A 20,064-nucleotide genomic window follows, 5' to 3' on the forward strand; every position below is an offset into this window, starting at 1 on the left:
TTATGTATTTAATTATTGTATATTAGGTATTTTGTTATTATATGTGTTGTCACATTTGGTTTTAGAGTTGGCTTATGAAGAAGCTGTAAAGGCAGCGGAACGCAATTCAAACCGGTGGTTGCCGACGCCATGGAAGGCCTCCGTTTGAACTTTACACTTGAGTCTTAGTACTCCTTACAGACTGTATGAAGATTGTTTCGGAGTCATCCTTTGATAATGTTTATATGGGATTGTTCTTTAATGTCTGAATTAAATTGTTCTTTAATGTCTGAATAATGGTATTCGGTCTGGATATTTTCTATAATACAATGTATTAATTTTTGGAAGTTGTCAATTGTTTCTTGACACAATAGGTTTTGTTTTTCGCATTCCCTCAGGCGGGGCAACTGCCGGAGCATGGGTCTTTTGGCAAGGCCACTACTGCCAGCCTTTTTGCTGCTTGCTCTGTTGTGAGCACTTCGCCACTCACATTCCCAGTTGCATACACTGCCCAGTGCCCTCAGGCAAAGGTCTGCAGGCAGTGCAGATTGCTCTGAGCATGGGCAGCAGGAGGGCCTGCAATCAGGGCAGGGGAAGGATGCACAGGGTTGTAGCGAGACACTTGGGTGTGTGGGCAGGAAGGAAACTCTCTGTCCAAGGGCCCGCAATATCTGGAACCGACCCTGTGATACAGTCCCTACAACCCATTCCCGTTAGCACTCTTGCTGCAGCATTCTGTACCAACAGTAGCTTCTGGATAGCTCTCAAGGGAAGCTCCATGTAGAGAGCATTGCAGCAATCAAAGCTAGTTGTTACCAGGCCATGCACTACGGAGACAAGATCTTTTCTGTCCTGGAAAGGCAGCAGCTGGCTCACCAGCCAACACTGGTGAAAGGCACCCCTGGACACCACTGCCATCTGTTTATCCAACAGGAAGCTCATAGCTCATCCCCAGCTATGAACCTGGTCCTTTAGGGGGAGTGCAACCACATCCAGAACAGGGGAAAACTCATTTCCCAGGTCAGATCTTCCCCCCACCAGTAGCATCTCCATTTTGTTGGGATTCAATTCCAGCTTGTTAACCCTCACCCATTCCAAACCTGCCTCCTGGCACCCATTCGGTGTCCACAGCCTCCCTGGGATTTAAAGGTGGTCTTCTGGCTACCCATAGTTTCCATGATGCTTGATTATATTTTATGCTCCAAGTCTAAATAGCACAACAGGATTATTTGCTTGGTTTATTGAATGCTGCATTCCTCCAACAGCTTACGGTCATGGTTGGCAAAGTTGCACTAGTGCAGATACCAGTTCCAAGCACTTTTCGCTGCTGGTACAGACTTTTAACTGGGTTTTTTTTAACAAATGCATATTGTCAAGATCCCAAACATATTATTCAATACATCCCCCCCCCATCAAATTAAACAAAACTATCAATCGCCAGGAAACAAGCTGTTCATAGCAAAAGACGCCACACCATCCAAATAAATCTGTAAAATAGGTCTAGATAGCTCACCTGTATTCCTATACCTTAAAAATAAGACTACTTCAGAGGACGCAAAATTAAAGTGCTCAAAAAACAATATACATTCAGAGTCTTGGCTTGAGGGTGGGGGAGAGAACTTCATCTGCAGACTTCGGGGAGATTTAAGAGCAAAGTTGCTTTGAAGAGTATTAAAATATTTTGCAAGCCCTACTTCTTTTTTTAAAAAAAAACCTGGATCCAGCACACGCAGCTGCCCAATCCATTGATGAACTGCAACTTCCAACTAATACAGTGTCCTGTGAAACTGTAGGCACTTTGCTTGCACAAAAGTTGGCAAAGAAGGGGAAATCATTTGATAACACACTGGTACCATTAATCAGTTTTCATGTCTCTTTCCTCGCGTGTGCTAGGCAGACATTCACGCCCGACAGACGGAGAACTTTAGGTTGTCAGTGGATCATGTTTTTTCTTCTTGCCTCGGCAGGATTTGCAGACACAACAGATGATGCAGGGCGAAGCTAAGAGCAGCAAGGGAGATGTCACCAGGGCAATGATACCAAGGCCCACGAGAATCCCAACAACCTACAAAGTTGAATAGGAGAAAAGCAAACGTGAAACAGGAAAATTGTATGCATATGCTCACAAAGTTTATACATTTAAATCCAACACATGAAGACACCTTAATACTGAATCAAACCATTGGCCTATCCCTATCGATCTTGTCTACACTTATTGGCAACAGTTCTCCAGGGTCTCAGGGCTTCCACAGGAACTACTACCTGATCCTTTTAATTGGAGGTGCTGGAAGTTGAACCTGGGACCTTCTGTAAGCAAAGGAGATGCTCTGCTACTGAATCATAATAGTAAAGTGCCATCAGGTTGCAGCCAAGGCCAGCCCTAGACTGTCTGGCAACCTAGGCAGGGCTAACTTCTGGTGTCCCCCACCCTGCACTGATAATGCCACTAAGTCCCATGGGGGGCACCCAGTTTGGCACCCCCAAAAGGCCAGCGCCCTAGGCAATCGCCTCGTTTATCTAGTGGCAGGGCCAGCCCTGGTTGCAGCCAACTTTACAGTGATTCTTCATAGGATTACTGTAAACTGTTACTTCAATTGCAGGAGATGAGCAGAAGTGGTTTGCCATTACCAGGCTCTGCATAGGAGCCACACTCTTTCTTGGTGATCTCCCATCCAAGTAATATCCCTACCCAAGTCTGCTGAGCTTCTGAATACTGACAAGCTCAGTCTAGTATGTGCTATTCAGGCTGCTCCAGTGAGCCATTTCCCCACATTAAAGAAAATTAAGAATCCATTTTATTAGCCTATACCTGTGTTCTGTTCCACATAACCGAGGCACGGGAGTGGCCCAGTTTGTTTCGGCATGGGCCCTTGTCATAATGTCTTAAGAAGATATCATTCTGAAAGGCAAAGAAAAGAGCACAGTGAAATCATGGACAGGAAATCTGTAGGACAACCAGCCATTTTCTCAGAAGAGGAAGCAGCCACATCTGGTTCATCACGTCTTTAATTCCAGTCCTGGGTTGCTGCAAATCCAAGTTTCACAATCTGAATAGCACAGAAAAGTCATATCACTTGCACTGACATATACACAGCGATCGCTGACTGTGTTTATTGTGAAAACAATCAAGGACATAAGGTGGGAAAAGAGAAAGACGCAGGGCTTTTTAAAAAGCAGGAATGCACAGGAACACAGTTCCAGCTGGCTTGGCACCAGCGGGTGAGGCCTAATATGCAAATGAGTTCCTGCTGGGCTTTTTCTACAACAACAAAAAGTCCTGGAAAGATGTACTTGCAAATGTGAAAAGCCAGCTAATGAAACTGACCAAAAGGAAGAGCATCCCTCTTCTGAAAACTTCTGTACAATCCCTGCCCCAAATCCTTTGCTATATATCACTTACATCCAAGTTTTGTAGACAGTACCAGCAAAAGGTATGCTTGCAATTCTTACACATCATTTGAGCGCAGCCTTCATTTCGCTCAATGTAGATCCGGCAGACTGGGCACTGCTTAATTGGCGCTTCTGTGTCAGTCTTGATAAGTGATCTAGAAAAGCAGAGGGAAAGGGAATAGTTCAGAACCGTGGCTTAGGAATGCCTGCTGTGAGGCTGCTGCACAATTCCTTCATTCTCACTTAGCTGTGCTGCCTGGGCATGCAGTATGCGGAATTCCCCTAATGAATTTGGATCAATGTAAGCATCCTTGCCTCTGTGTAAAGGCTACAGAAAAGCACTTCCTTGTGACAGCACTATGCAGTGAACATAAGATTAAAATACCCAGCCATCAACCTAAATGTGTGAAACATCTGTATATCAGTGGTGAGCAGCAGCACATGGATAATATGCGTTGAGGACATTTTATACATTAGCTCCATTAGAACGGAATACTTTTTTGTAGTCTATACACAACGGTCATTATCAGGGCTTCTTTTGTAGCAGGAACTCCTTTGCATATTAGCCTACACCCCCCTGATATAGCCAATCCTCCAAGAGCTTACAGTAGGCAGTGTAAGAAGAGCCCTGTAAGCTCTTGAAGGACTGGCTACATCAGGGATGTGTGGCCTAATATGCAAAGGAGTTCCTGCTACAAAAAAAGCCCTGGTCATTATGATCAAAGAAATTTGCGTAAAAAGGCTGACGGTACTAGAAGACAGCACAAACTTGCTCTGTGCAGTCTCTTTTTGGAAAAGATTAGAAGCATCAATTCATATATGCTGTTTCCATGCAACCACATATTGCACACCTATCCCCATTGGAGAAGTGTGTATAAAGTTGAAGCACATGCCCCCCCCCCCCAAGACAATAATTGGTATTTTTTTCAAAATGTACAGATTACTGCATTTTTCACTACCATACTATGCAAAACGGTTCCCAGAAAATTCCTTATACAAGTTACATATTCCTACAAAAGCTCCTCACATGGGTGCTGCAGCATGCAAACATAACATGTTCTTATCACAGAAGATCAGACACATGGAATCCACAAAGAACAAGCACTGGAGGACACTGCCTAACCAGCATGGCCATACTCATGCACCTGGATGACAGCGATACGAAACAGCATATCGAACTCCTGCATTAAATGTATCTGGATGTGCCATAGCTTGTATCAGAAGTTGTGTGAATAAATTTTGTCTGCACCTAAAAATTGCATTTAAATAAAAATGGAATGTATTGCATTTGACAATACGGAAAATTTACACACACACCCCAAGTCAGTCCTTCGCTTACCCTTGTTCATTTGGTACCACAATAAGATGGCTTTCCAGACAGGATCTCTCCAGATGCCAAGGTTCTTTGCATGATGAACAAAACGTCAAATGGCAAGATGGGCAGTTTACAGGCACTGGTAGTCCAGATTCACTGGGTTCAATTTGGCACACAGTCTGACAGTCAGCAGAAGGGCACCAGGCTCTGAGTGGATCCAGGTGGACTTCTGAAGAGGGTTAGTTTAAAAAAAATCCAAATTCATACCACTTTAACTTGCATATTTCATTGTCTGCTTCTCAGCCTGAATTCTTCTACTAGCTTTATAAGTCAAATCACTGACAGAAGTATCTCATTTGTATATAAGGCCAAACCCCCTGGTATCATCATTGTTTTGCACAAGCTTTTTTTGTAGAACAAGCCCAGCAGGAACTCATTTCCATATTAAGCCACACCCCTGACACCAGGTTAGTCAGAACTGTATTCCTCTGCGTTCCTGCTTTTAAAAAGCCCTAGGTCAATCTGGCTTGGAGGCAAATTCCTTCCTGACCCCAAAGTGGAGATTGGCATAACCTTGGGCATGTAAGAAAGAGCCACAAGAGCTGAGCAGTCTTGTGCTCCCTCCCTCCCTCTCATACTCTGCCTAAGTTTAGAGAATCAGCACTACTGTCAGATGGCCATCTAGCCTCTACTTAAAAACTTCCAAAGAAGGAGAGCCCATCACCTCCCAATGCCTTAAGCTTCAATCAAACAGTGACTTAGGACTCACCAGGGCTCATGCTTTAAATCTTTTCCCTTAAAGTACAAGGATACTGCATGGGAAAGTAATCAAGACAAATTGTCCAGTAACTGCTTCTGTAGCCATTGCACTTTCTATAAGTGAGGAAGCCCATTTTATCTCCTTTTCAAAAGGATCATTGAAAACGCAGAATGATTTTGACAAGATAGAAATGCCACAAGCAAGGAAATTTTGCACAGATCCATTTTTGAGGCATCATATAGATTTAGTAACAACTTTTCTGTAATATATGAAATTTTATGTAAAATGGAAAACAAGGAAGGTATTCAACTTCCAGTCTCCACCCCACCCCCCCCCCCCCCACACACACACACACCTTCTTAAAACTTGGGCGCTTTATAGGGCTTTTCATACAGAGCTGAGAAGAGAAAAGGTGGAATTTCTTTCTTATCCCTTATTGTCACTTTTCATAACATAGTGACCTATGTGTGACAGCTGCAAGCACTGCCAAAGTAGAACTGTGTAAGCACGCACCCTTACTAAAAAGGTACTTACCAGTTATGCTCACATACAGAAAAACTTTGTTTATTGCACACAAAAGCAAGTCACTTGCATAATTGCTCCATTAGACATATTGTATCAAGAGCCTCACTTTATTTAAAGATCCCATGATTTGAAAGAAAGGTGAAATGCATGAATATCAGCATAGCCAGTGTTTGAATGTCACCACTAAGTGTAGCTTGAAGGTTTCCTACCAATTCTTTGCTTGTTGTTATGACTATTTTGCTACTCAGTACCAAATGTGACAAGACAGTCAGTATTAACATTATATAAAGTGAAGGTAAAATTAACAATGCACACCTCTCTCAAATTTCAGTCGCTGATATAAGTGAAGCTGATCGACAGGCACCAAATGGGAGATCTGAAACAAAAAGTAACAGAGAAAAAGACAAACATTAGAAATCAAAGAATAGGAATTATTTAACTTAAAAGATTATTTGAAATCTTCACTGACCCACAGTCCTTCCCAATATTATATTTTATGATGTCTCCCTTTTTTTTTAATCTGTCTTTAATTTATGGTTTCCACTATGTATCCTAGAAATCATAGGTCAACATCTTCCATTCACCTATTAATAACAACACAGTTATTTTCATGTAGTCAGCTGACCCATGTTTCTACACAGTTTGGAATACGTAACTCACATATGAAAGGTGGATTTTTCCCAAGCACTGAAAACGTTGACTTTTTTTAATTCTGTACTAGCATCCAATTAGTAGTGGAGACCAAAAAATAACTGGAGAAGGAACAAGATAGAAGAGGAATCTTCTAATCTACGTCTTATCTGAAATGAATCATTAGTTAAAGTTTAAGGAGAAATAAAGATGGGAGAACTCAGCAAGAGCAGTGCAAGCATTAGTTACTACACTTTTACATTCAGTCTGATTTGGCAGTTAATGAGGAATATAAATGTTAAGTAAACTAAAACAAATAAAATAGGTTCATGTTTGCATGCACTTCACTGCAGAACAAATATAATTATATAAACAAATTATGGGTTGATCATAGATTTTCGGTACAACCCATCAGAAAATTTTACATGACTTCTACAACCATTACTTACAATTGTGACAAAACATTCACATTGATGAGATCTTTTGCAATTAGAATGGAAGCACTTTTTTCTTAATTGGCTATTAACAACTTTTTAAATAAAGGTTGGTGATCAGCTAAGCTTGCCAATCCCCAGGTCCCAGCGGGAGTTCTTCCGCTTTCCCAGGCTCCTTCCCAACCCCAGTCAGCTGGCCAGCAGGGGGAAGCCCTGCCCCCAGAGGACCATGTGCCTTTGCACCTCCGGAGGCTTCAGTCTCCGATTGAAAGGCTTCCTCTTGGGATGGGGTGTCTGTGTTATTTTGGAGAAGTTGGCAGCAGCTCATGAGTAGAGAGGTCAATCCCTCGCTTCAGCGTGCCAGACAGGGGGAGGGAGGGAAACGTCTACTAAGCACTTTATTATTCCCTATGTGGAGATCGATTCTCATAGGGTATAATTGAGAATTGATCTGGAAGTTTTGGGGGCTCTGGGGGAGCTGTATTTTGAGGTAGAGGCACCAAATTTTCAGTATAGTATCTAGTCCCTCTCCCCAAAGTACCCCCCAAGTTTCAAAACGATTGGACCAGGGGGTCCAATTCTATGAGCCCCAAAAGAAGGTGCCCCTATCCTTCATTATTTCCTATGGAAAGAAGACATTTAAAAAGGTGTGCTGTCCCTTTAAATGTGATGACCAGAACTCCCTTGGAGTTTAATTATGCTTGTCACATCCTTACTCCTGGCTCCACCCCCAAAGTCCCCAGATATTTCTTGAATTGGACTTGGCAACCCTATGATCAACTTCCACTCTTTTAAAATACCCCAGCTCCAATGGAATTTGGACCAAGGATATAGTGGTAAAGGTAGGTAAAGGTAATCCCCTGTGCAAGCACCAGTTGTTTCTAACTCTGGGGTGACGTTGCTTTCACAACGTTTTCATGGCAGACTTTTTTATGGGGTGGTTTGCCATTGCCTTCTCCCATCATCTACACTTTTCCCTCAGCAAGCTGGATACTCGTTTTATCGACCTCGGAAGGATGGAAGGCTGAGTCAACCTTTAGCCAGCTACCTGAACCCAGCTTCCACCAGGATTGAACAGGTCGTGAGCAGAGCTTGGACTGCAATACTGCAGCTTATCAGTCTATGCCATGGGGCTCTTATAATGGTAAAGGTCACAGCCTAATTTTGCTGAAAAGTTTACTCAAAGCGCCACTACATTGTTACCCCACCTATATGCCCTGTTCACACATGTGCCTTTTGGAGGGCCAATCAGGCTGCATCGCAGCGTAGGCACCCCTCAAGAACACATGGCATCCATGACACAGACTCTGAGATACTCTCTGGCAGGCTTGGCACACAAAATGGAGCTTGGCAGCACCTTGGACAGGCTGCTCCAGCTCCAAATATGCTATTGTCCTCAAGGTTCAGCACATGCAAACACTGAGCAAGTCCAATAAGGATTCACATTATCTCTGGCTAAGGTGCAGCCCCGGTCTTGGGAGCAAACAGACACCTAGCTAATCTCATAGTTCTTTTCAGCTTCCATGGAATGCACAGACCAAGAAAAGTCTTTTTCACTTGAATTTGTCTTCTTCTCCAACCATTTGTCCCTATCAATGACATTTCCAGTCATGTCAATAACTTACAAGTGTTTCTTGTTAGTACATCGTTCCAGTTTGATTCCTTCTGCCTCCATCCCAGAAACTTGCTGCCTCCACCCAAAAAATCTAATCACCCTGCCCTTCTTCAGTTCTTCTCCACTCACCTGTCCAGCCATGAGCTATCAACACCTCTTATTCGCACCCCAAACCCATCACCCTGGTTTTCAGAGACCCTTTGTTTGTCTCAGCAAAACCCATCTTCTTGCCCTTGCATACATTGTCTCATAAATTCTTAGTCCAGTTTTAAAGACACACTCTGAACATGCTCAGTGTGTCTGTCTTGGTGTCTTCAGACTTACACCACCAAATATGTTTGGGTACTCTCCAAAGTAGGACTCTGGTCATTCTGCTGCTCTTCTCTGCAGATTTCAACTCTCCTGAATAGCTATCGATCTTACCCCTCCAACCCCATCCCTTATCTGCTCCACTAATTCCTATTTTCTGATGATTCTCGTGTGTGTGCAAGTTCAAATTCTGCATGCGTGTATTTCCAAACATTATTTTATTTTCTTCCAATAAAAAATCTTTTAATTAAATTGTTTGGGTCTTTTCAAAACCCCTTTCTCTGACGTTATTACTGGTATACATTATGTGGAGATTTCCACTCCATAAGAGCTCTACCAGGCTCAGTCTCCACTAAATTCCCCATAAAAAGAGGAGAACCCCAGCACTTCTGGTAATACATTATCATTACTTAAAATAATTCAATACATGCAAGACAATGTCAAGTCTTCAAAATCCCTCAATATGCTAATTGTTGAGCACTGTTTAAAGTTATTCTAGATAGTAGCACATTTAGGTTGTATTAACTTCTGTTAATATCTTGTATACAATTTCAAAATCAGTTGTACCACTATAATGAATGCTGTAGAGCCCTTATTTTGTTCCAAAAGACACACTTCAAAAAAGGTTTGACAAATAAAAATTCAGAAAATATTTACATGGATGATAAAAGGACCAGGAGAATCTATCTCCTTCCATTATGGGAAATGTTTGTCAGAATTATGCTCATTTATTCTAAATCTTGTATTAAGGGCTAGTTTTTCAAATCTTCTGAGATGATGCCAAAGAGGAAAGGACGTATTCTGGAGCAGTAGTATGAATCCAGTAGGAAGGGTCTTGAAAGCAGTTTGATGGATTTTATCTTTTTTCCCCATCTCCCTGTAGCAAGTATTCCTAAAATCTTCTCTGAGACCCTCCATTTTGCTCAATTCACCTGCCTCACTATGACCCCTCCTCCCATAGTGTAGTGCATTTTATAAGAACGTTGTGCATTTTGTGCATAAGGACTTTCCATTGGATCCAACACAATGGAAATCCTTGGACTAAATATTCAGCAAGATTTTTCCAGGTTTAAGGCTCTAGTCTAAAGGATGAGAAGCCATGGAAGAACAGCAACCACTGAAAACTCTATTTCTCATCTCCTGTCCTAGTATAAACTTGGGATGCTCTTTGAAATGAACTAGTGCTGGAATCCCATGAACTAAGCATAACCACTACACAATGTGTAAGATAATGAAAGGGTTACCTCAAGGAGAGACCAACCTATCAGTTGATAGTCCAGACTCCAGGGTATTAATGCTGATAGGCATAAAGGGAATGACACTAAACAACAAAACATCCGACGAGAACCATAGTGAAGAAATTTAATAGGAAGGTCTGATAAATGCCCCATGGTTGTTAGCAGAAATAATGGTACTACCAAAGAATTCCACACTCATTTAACTTCCTTCAGGACAGGTCCGTGTAGAACAGCTAATGCAGGCTGACAAAGGTAGAGTCAGATACCCACTTTTAATGGGAAGTTCTAATATGTTGAGTTTCTTTTGTTTACAGTGGTTATTCTAAATCAGTACTACCAAGGAGTTAGTATGGGATGGAAGATTCATAGGGCCTAGAAATCATATCTAAGAGTCCCAGAGTGGTAAAGCTGCAGTACTGCATTCCAAACTCTCTGCTCACGACCTGAGTTCGATCCCAGAGGAAGCTGGGTTCAGGTAGCCAGCTCCAGGTTAACTCAACCTTCCATCCTTCCGAGGTCAGTAAAATGAGTACCCAGGTCTTGAAAGCAGTTTGATGGATTTGATCTTTTCCCCCATCTCCCTATAGCAAGTATTCCTAAAATCTTCTCTGAGACCCTCCATTTTGCTCAATTCACCTGCCTCACTATGACCCCTCCTCCCATAGTGTAGTGCATTTTATATGAACATTTTGCTGGGGGAAAAGTGTAGATGACTGGGAAAGGCAATGGCAAACCACCCCATAAAAAAGTCTGCCGTGAAAACGTTGTGATGCAACGTCAAAAACTATTGGTGCTTGCACAGGAGGCTACCTTTACCTTTTTAGAAATCATATAATCGTCATCACTTCCTGAATCGATCCTACATATTAGCTGCAAGATACTAACCATTCCATCCTTAAGCTACTTCTTGACTCAGAGCAAACACATTTCTGTACATCAATGAATTAAAGAGAGCACAAACACTTAGCATCTCCCTTAGATGATTAATCATCTGGACTTCGATCCTGCTTTCACCTAAGCAGAAGCATCAAATTCTCCTGAGTTGTACCAGATGGCAGAAAAGCTATTCTAACTTATTCTTCTTGGAGATAAAGAGGCGGGAAGAAAACCAAATAGTTTAATTCCTACAAAATAAGCTGCTCTTTTTATTAAAAGAAAACCAAATAGTTTAATTCCTACAAAATAAGCTGCTCTTTTTATTAAAAGATATGAATCAGTCTGTTCAGAATATAAAATTGTATCAAAGAGACAGATGTTTCAGTTGCTCCGTTACATTACAAAAGTAACAACAGTAATACTAGAGCCAATAGTTTAGGGTGCTTAAAGGAATTAGAATTGAGGCAAGTGAAAGAATTCGGTGGTGCACTTGAAAAAATGAAAAGCTGTTTCATGGAAAGGATGAGAATGAAAATTCAGAGTTCAAGATTTATATTCCTTTGCTTTTTAAATTCAAAATATCCTATCTAGTATATCTTGAATTTAAAAGGCAAAGGAATTTAAAAATACAACAGAATGATATTTAAAAGGTATAGGTTTTGTTTCTCATAATATATCTGTACGGTGAAGTAAGATTCCAAAGGAACTTGCATCCACATATTATGTTTATTAATACATCACCTTTCTAAAGTTCAAGGTGAATTACATAAAAAACACAACAACTCTGCTATTCAGAGCAGTCTCCTCCTCCCCCCCCCCCAAAAAAAAACTACTCTTCCTCCAAAAGCCACCTGAAAAACAAATGATTTAAGGGAAGAGCTTCTTAGGGTAGCTCTCCCCCAGTAGATTATGATTGACACCGTCATTTTAGAACACCCAATTCCATAAAATCGAGAGCAAAAGTTTAATTTGCCTTCTTTCTGATATCACCACCATTACTTTTGGTTTCTGCTGTACGTCAGATGATTACTATTCCTACCCTGACCACAGACGGTGTGCATCATGATCATAAAATATTCATTTGTTCCATTAAAAAGCTCCCTTGCCATTTAGATTGTGGCTTTATTAGAAAACAGCAATGCACGGCACAAGACAGAAAATAAATAACTGGATATTCAAAAGCAAACACCTTGGGACAATGCATCATGTCTGATGCTCTAGGCTCTCAATTACAAAGCAGCACATGAGATGGTATTAAGGAGGAGCACCACACAAAAGGCAAACATATTATCCCCCCTCCCAAAAAAAAAGGTTCAGAAAGTATTCTCAGGTGCTTATCCGTCTCTTTGTCAAATAGCGAGTTTGATCTATGCAGCATGGTCACTAGATACCAGTAGAGGCTCATCTTCCCCACTTTCCCCCAGCAACTTCCTGTAAGAGGTTTAAAGTTTACTGGATTTATATCCTGCCCTCCCCGCTGAAGCAGGCTCAGGGCATCTCATGATGATGCCAGAAGTGAGGGTCCTGGCTGGAGAAAAAGCCACAAACATGGGCAGCTGCAAGAGACGCAGAAGAAGTTGCTCTTGCAGCAGTGTTGCTGCTTCAGCTAACAAGGCCAGCGGTCTTGGACCAGCAGAATAGGTTAAGCATCCAGCCTAATGAAGCTACTCTATGCAAAATGTTATGACAGTTAAAGAAAAGCAATGTTTGCATTTTATTTGTAACTTGAAGGAATTAAAAGCTTATCTTCACCATCACGACTTTCCAGATATCCCATTATGATGTCAGAATGTTATCAAGCGCATCTTCTGAATCATACCATTTAAGTATTAGGCACAGGATTGCCCAGTTGGCCATGTTTTACCTGGCATCTCAGCATGTCGCACAGTAGCCATTTGGTTAATTACCAGGCCAGATTCTGAGGCTCTAGGTCTCTAATGCTGTGTCCTGCTTGTTCTAGGGAATGAGGGTTATCATGGCTGTGATTGACAGGTATGAGAAGCAACAAGGAATGCTTTGTTTCCATGTTGTCAGGAGGCTTTGCAGCAGCGGTTCGTAGAGCTGTCTGTATTTTCCGATTTTTGCATTTTAGCCAGCTTCTACAAGTAAGCAGTTTTAAGGAGAAAAGTTCTTCATGCCTTCTTGTGCATTTTGCAAATTATTCCAAAAACAGTAATGAAGTCTCTCTCGGGTATTATGTGTATGTCTTTGAGTGTGCGTGAGAACAATGTTTATGAATCCCTTCCCCAGCTCTATCTTTAAGAACAGCAGAGATCTTTACAGGGCCTTTTTTTGTAGCAGGAACTCCTTTGCATATTAGACCACACACCCTTGATATAGCCAATCCTCCAAGAACTTACGGTAGATCCTGTAATAAAAGCCTTGTAAGCTCTTGGAGGATTGGCTGCATCAGGGGGTGTGGTCTAATATGCAAAGGAGTTCCTGCTACAAAAAAAAGCCCTGGATCCTTGTATTTTCAGCACTAGAAAAGAACTGTAGATGAAGAACTAGCAAATCAGAAAGAACCAAATTAAAGCATACTGAAGTGAATTTTTACATGTATCAGGGAAATTTAGTAGTTTTATCTCCTTTCAGTAGCCTGTCACTCTTTGCCTGGAGTTGCCTACATTCCCACCGTTACCAAGTTTGCAATGGAAACAAGGCTATGCTGAAGCTCATGGCATATTATAGGGTTGTCAATCCCCAGGTGGGGGCAGGGGATCCCCCAGTTTGGAGACCCTCCCCCCACTTTAGGGTCATCAGAAAGCGAGGGGAGGGGAGAGAAATGTCTGCTGGGAACTCCATTATTCCCTGTGGAGATTGATTCCCATAGGAAATAATGGAGAATTGGTCCACAAGTATCTGGGGCTCGGGGGGCTGTTTTTTGAGGTAGAGGCACCAATTTTTCAGTATAGCATCCAGTGTTTCTTCCCAAAATTCCCCCCAAGTTTCATAATGATTGGACCAGGGGGTTCAATTTTATGAGCCCCCAAAGAAGGTGCCCCTATCTATCATTTTCTATGGAAGGAAGGCACACAAAAAGGTGTGCAGTCCCTTTAAATGTGATGGCCAGAACTCCCTTTGGAATTCAGTTATGCTTGTCACACCCTTGCTCCTGGCTCCACCCCAATGTCTCCTGGCTCCACCCCCAAAGTCCCCAGTTATTTCTTGAATTGGACTTGGCAACCCTATGGCATAATCCTCCAAATCAGCAAATATGCCACACACAAAAAGCATCATGCGAATGATTAATTAGGACAGGAAAAATACCAAGTATAGTGACAAACATTGGGAGGAAATTTTCGGAGTGGCTCCCAGCTTTTCACATTCTTCATGACATATGATGATATCATGATTCAGATAATTCAGAATTAGCAGAGACTTGGCTTTAAAGCTGTTGTGCTCTGCAAGTAGGGCTATTTTCAACAGAGGCCTTGTAATCCCTCTCTCCATTTGCTTGCTAGTTTTGAGGAGACATTTGATAGTGTGTCAGACTCACCATCCTGGCATGGAGAACTAATGGAAGGTACAGGCAGCGCAGCAGCAAAGGCATCAAAGAAGATACACTCCGTGTTAATCGCAGGGGTAGAATTCTAGCAGGAGCTCCTTTGCATATTAGGTCACACACCCCTGATGTAGCCAATTCTCCAGGAGCTTACAAAGCTCTTTTTTGTAAGCTCTTGGAGGATTGGCTACACCAGGGGTGTGTGGCCTAATATGCAAAGGAGCTCCTGCTAGAATTCCACCCCTGGTTAATCGTAAGAGGCATCAGCTTGTTAAAACTTTATTGTACAAAGCACTTCACTTCTTACTTTTGTTCCTGTTCTGCTTTGAGTTATTATTCTTGTAACACACATGCCATGAAGACCATAAATACAAGCAGAATAACAACACTGAACAGAATCCATAGCATTCAATCATTCACGGGCCATTAAATACATGCTTTGGCTGTTTATCTGTTCAATCCTCAGCCCCACAGAGTACTAAGGGAAATGTTAATGGCCCATTAATGCATACCTTCAAGTGCCCTCTTGCTTAGCTAACTGAAATGGATCTCTAGATTTCAGGGGCTTTAACAAACAAAATCACATTTGAAAAATGATTACAAAAAAGACAAACTTTGTGCCAGTTTTCTGATGAAATATTACAAAGGGATTACTAATAATTCATATTTATATTAGCACAGCAATAGCTGGTATAGACCCCACTATCACACACTACCACACTACATAGACCACTGACAGTCAGTTTGGTGTAGTGGTTAAGTGTTTGAACTCTTATTTGAGAGAACCAGGTTTGATTCCCTACTTCTCCACGTGCAGCTGCCGGAGTGAGCTTGGGTTAGTCATAACTCTCTCAGAGTTCCTCTCAAGAACAGTTCTTGGAGAGCTCTCTCGGCCTCACCAATCATACAGGGTGTCTGTTGTAGGGAGGGGAGGGGAAGGGAAAGGAGATTATAAATTGCTCTGAGACTCTAAGAGAACAGGCAGAGTATAAATCCAGTGTCATCATCTTCATCATCCTTCTCTTCTCCTTCGCTCTCCACCAAAAATATGGAAACTGTTAGTTCAGCTTCAATACCTAATCTGACACTTGCAAACTGGGTATATAAAATCCTATAAATCACATGGGATCCACAAGTTTTTCATCCAAATGTGTGCCACAGAAGTAAATGGAGAGCTTTCTAAAGTAAGGACTTGAGGTGAATTTAATTTAGAACTTGCTCAGAAGGCAATGGGCAAAGAGAAAAAGCTGCATGAATGAAGTAATTAACTTTCTTCTTGTTTGTTGAGTGCATTCTCCTCTTTGTTCCACAAATGGAATGGTTCAGTTGTGCCCCTTCAATGGAAGAAGGAAAATATGGTGGAGAAATGTGATACCCAAATGGACTGCCATTTTGCCCACAAATCCTTCAGATGCCAGATTCCAGCCAGGTTGGTAAATGACTTCTCCAAAATATTTTAATTGCAGATGCTTTCCCACTGCCCTATCCAAATTAATGAAGCCACTGTGTGCCATTGGATTTTATGCCACAACAGCAGGACTGATGGGGAAAATATAGGGGAGGTGTTGGTAGGTATGCCACCTTTTAGCTATCCTGGCTGCAGTTCCATGTCACTCTCCACAAGGGAAATCCACAATTATAATTTTTATTCTATCAGTGTAGATTGAACTGAAAACCTTGTAGGAGAAAGACCAAGGCCAGGTTGTTTAAATAAATAAGTGCACTGTCAGCTCTAAGTAGCTTGAGCATTAAAAAGAAGAAGAGATTGGATTTATACCCTGCCCTTCACTCAGAGTGGTTTCAATCTCCTTTCTCTCCTGCTCCCCACACCAGAAACCCTGTGAGGTAGGTGGAGCTGAGAGAGCTCTTTTGAGAACTGCTCTTGAGAGAACAGCTCTGAGAGAACTTGCGACTGACCCAAGATCACACCAGCAACTGCATGTGGAGAAGTGGGGAATAAAACCTGGTTCTCCCAGATTAGAGTCCGCGGTCCTAACCACTACACCAAACTGGCTGTCTCTGGCCAACCCTATAAACACTGCCCCCTCACACACATTCTTTGTCACATCTCTCACCTTGTGAAACAGCCTGCCTAATCAGACAGAATGGTCATGCAGGGTGCCTTTATGTGGGAGAGAGAAAGGGTACTTCATTTCTTATATCTTTGTAGTCCCACATTCTGCATTGCTTTAACTACGCTGACTTGGGAAGTTGGCTGCTCACATGGTGAATTAATTTTGTATTCCTAGTTATTGCCTTATTTAGTGTGTATGTTAAACTGTATGGTTGCACTGGCATTTGCTTTATTCAGTTTTGTATTCCTAGTGCTATTTTGTTAGCCACTCAATATCCTGTACTGTGTGATTACATATACTCTCTCTCTCTGTGTACTTTATAACCTGTGTGTGTACTTCATAACCTGCACTGAATCTTAGTGAGAAAGGGCAGGCTATAAATAAGCTAAAGAAAGAAAGAGCCAACTCAGAAAACCCAACTGGTGCAGGAGCTGTGGTTGTATTAAGAGCGGTTATGCGTCCCTGCCATTGTTCAATCTACTTGGGCAGATATACAGTAATGCATAATTCAGACTGAGTTGCCAATTATATTCATGATTAATTGATTCTAGATTGGGAATACAACATTCTGGAGGAATAAATTAGAACAAAGTTTGAGTTCAGTGGCACCTTTAAGACCAACAAAGTTTCATTCACAGTTATGAGCTTTTGTGAGCACACTTCCTCATACTTCGAATAAAACTTCACTGGTCTTAATGGTGCCACTGAATTCAAATTTTATTCTGCTACTTCAGACCGACATGGCTACCCACCTGGAACAAGAATAGAGAACAAGGCAGAAAACAGCAGTTAGCATAGGCAGATGGGCTCTATGGAAACTACTTGCAAATTGCTTTAAATGGAGTATATGCATGGACTGTTGAGGCGTTGGAGGCTTTTTACTTCTTGACCTTCAGATTTCTGCAGATTTTTGTTTTGAGCCATCACAGTTTCAAGTTGGTAGCCTTAGCAATTTGTTGCTAAGATACACACCCACCTTTGTTTATACCATCACTTACCTCTATAATACTGTCTTTACAACCAGCTCTCTCAAAGAGTATTCTCACACTGCTCCACTTTACAATTTAAGCAACAAGTACCGCATTTAAAACTTTCTGAAACCTGTATTTTGCCATCCAGCATGCCTTACGTATCCTGGTTCATCACTAAAGGAGGAGAACTGGCGAAATTCAGAGGGGACTCTTGTAGCTTTTAAGCAGGTAGTTCTGAGATCTCCGGATGCCAAGTAAACATTTCCCCAGGAAAGGAAAAACAAGAGGGAAACCATCTGGTTGTTGCTAGTTTTCCATGTCAAGTGGGCCTCCCGCCAAGTAGTCATTAGAGGTAATTAAGGGGAGGAAACAGTCTAATATATTCATTATGTAAATGAACAAAGACGATTAAAAGAAAGAAGAAGGATGACAAGTGTTGATACCTCCGTTTCTTGCAGAGTCCCACGGTTTAAACACATCATGTCAGGACAAGTGATGGGAGAGCCGCATGCTTCACGAATTGCCAGCTGCATGTACTGTTTTAGGCACTAAACATGAGACGGGGAACAGAAATTTAAAAAGATACAAATCAGTTACAATCCATATTTAACACAGGAGTTGTCATAGTGGATGCATCACACAGGGCGCCTTAATTGGCTGACCTGGAATCCTAAGAACATTCCTTGTTATTCCAGAGAGGAGATTAATTTAAGAAAGCAATGCAGAAAAAAATTCATTATGGATTACGTTATCCTCCAGGTAGTTTGTTCAAGTCACAGAGTCAGAGTCAAATCCATCTGTGCTAATTTTTTTTTTCCTGTACACAGCCTTGAAAAGCATCAAGAAGGATATATTTTGGTTTAATTAAAATGTGCACAGGGCGGTTTTTGTTTTGTTTTTTTCTTTCCTAGTCTACCTTTGTGTATTCCTAATTCAAGCACTCTCACCTAATGACTAAGACCATATTGCCTTTGTTTGCTTCAAGGGTACACTTTTCTTAGTGAACTGCAGCGTAAGCAATTATGCAGTTTAGCAGGAAAGTCCTTTGGTTGTCATTACTATAAGCTTTGCTCTTTAAAAAATGTGCCTTTTGCAAGTCCATCCCTGTTGTAAATGTACGAGATGTAAACGCACTTGCCCATGCCCACATTATTTAGGTCTCAAAATAGGTCACTGTAGATTGAGTTTAAAAAAAAAAAAATTAGGATATTTCTTCAGCAAAATCAGCAGTGAAAATTAATTGCAACTACAGAACTGATAGTTAGCTACTGCGCTTTTGCAGATCTAATAAACCAAAGCAGTCATGAAAAGATGACACCCATGTGAACTTGAACTGGGGGTCTGATGAGATGATACATTAAACATAAGTTGGATTGTTCAGCGGGCACATGAAACCAGCAGTGAGACAAAGAGCCTGCTCTCCTGTTCATTTTCTGCTAGCAAAAGCACATGGGGAAAAGGGAGGGAATGAGTAAGCTCCTCCTGCCACTGTGCCTGGCTCAGGAGTTGAGGGTTCCTCTCCACACAAACACACTTAGGGTTGTTGGCTCTGAGTTGAAAAATACCTGAAGATTCTGGGGGTGGACCTGAGGATGGTGGGGTTTGGGGAGGGGAGGGACTTCAATGGGTTATAATGCCATAGAGTCTGCCTTCCAAAGCAACCATTTTCTCCAGGGGAGCTGATCTATACCACCTGAAATCAGTTGTAATAGTGAGAGAACTCCAGCTGGGGACCCCACACACCACATGGAGACTGGCACCCCTACGCACACTATTTTTAAGGTGAGTCCCAGTTAACACATGAAACACAATTTGGTGAATTCCAAAATGATGCAAAGCCTCCTCTCCTTTGCAAGTTTGCAACAATTTTGTATATGTATGTTTCATGCCCTCTAGCAAATTCTTGAAGCATCTTCCATTGTTCATCTTAAATGAAATCTCTAAGCAGCATGACGATCAAAGCTGAAATCAACAGTTATCTGTGAGAGAACACAGTTTTGGTATTTCCAAACCACACCCCAACATCTGAAGATCACAAAAGGAGAGAGCTGTAAGTGACTAGTCAGGCACACAAAGACATGCACACCGACCCAACCTGCTTCTCACAAATTTGTTAGGATGAAAGATAGTGCCGCATGGGCTGGAACACAGGAATCAGAAAACAAGTCTGCTGCCCATAAGAACCTCCTCAAAAGTCTATATACGTCAATCGAACACATAAAGCTGCCTTATACTAAGTTGATCAAGGTTGGTATTGTTTACTCTGACTGGAAGTGGCTCTCCAGGGCCCCAGGTTAAGGCATTTCACATGACCTCCTGCCTCATCCATTGGTTTAGTTGATATTCAAAAGTGCTTGCATAGCTAGAGGTAATCTCAGGATCTTAACCAGAAATGCATCTATGCTTATTTCCAACTAGTTGTGAAGAGTATAATGAAAAGGA

At 41.7% G+C, this 20,064-nt stretch overlaps 1 protein-coding gene across 1 annotated transcript in view; it reads right to left on the minus strand.

Moving 5' to 3' along the window:
• Window positions 1–1,204: 1,204 nt before the first annotated feature.
• The window catches only part of RNF144B (ring finger protein 144B), a 56,766-nt gene continuing 37,906 nt past the window's right edge, over window positions 1,205–20,064 (minus strand). Inside the window, exons 3-8 of the mRNA XM_060244153.1 lie at window positions 18,066–18,170; window positions 6,285–6,345; window positions 4,709–4,913; window positions 3,380–3,524; window positions 2,789–2,878; window positions 1,205–2,044 (exon numbers count right to left, since the gene is read on the minus strand). Coding sequence (XP_060100136.1) covers window positions 1,904–2,044; window positions 2,789–2,878; window positions 3,380–3,524; window positions 4,709–4,913; window positions 6,285–6,345; window positions 18,066–18,170 — 747 coding nt within the window. The 3' untranslated portion in view covers window positions 1,205–1,903. The remainder of the gene's footprint in view (window positions 2,045–2,788; window positions 2,879–3,379; window positions 3,525–4,708; window positions 4,914–6,284; window positions 6,346–18,065; window positions 18,171–20,064) is intronic.

Source organism: Heteronotia binoei, chromosome 7 (genome assembly GCF_032191835.1).
Source record: "Heteronotia binoei isolate CCM8104 ecotype False Entrance Well chromosome 7, APGP_CSIRO_Hbin_v1, whole genome shotgun sequence".
In the NCBI taxonomy this organism is placed as follows: domain Eukaryota; kingdom Metazoa; phylum Chordata; class Lepidosauria; order Squamata; family Gekkonidae; genus Heteronotia; species Heteronotia binoei.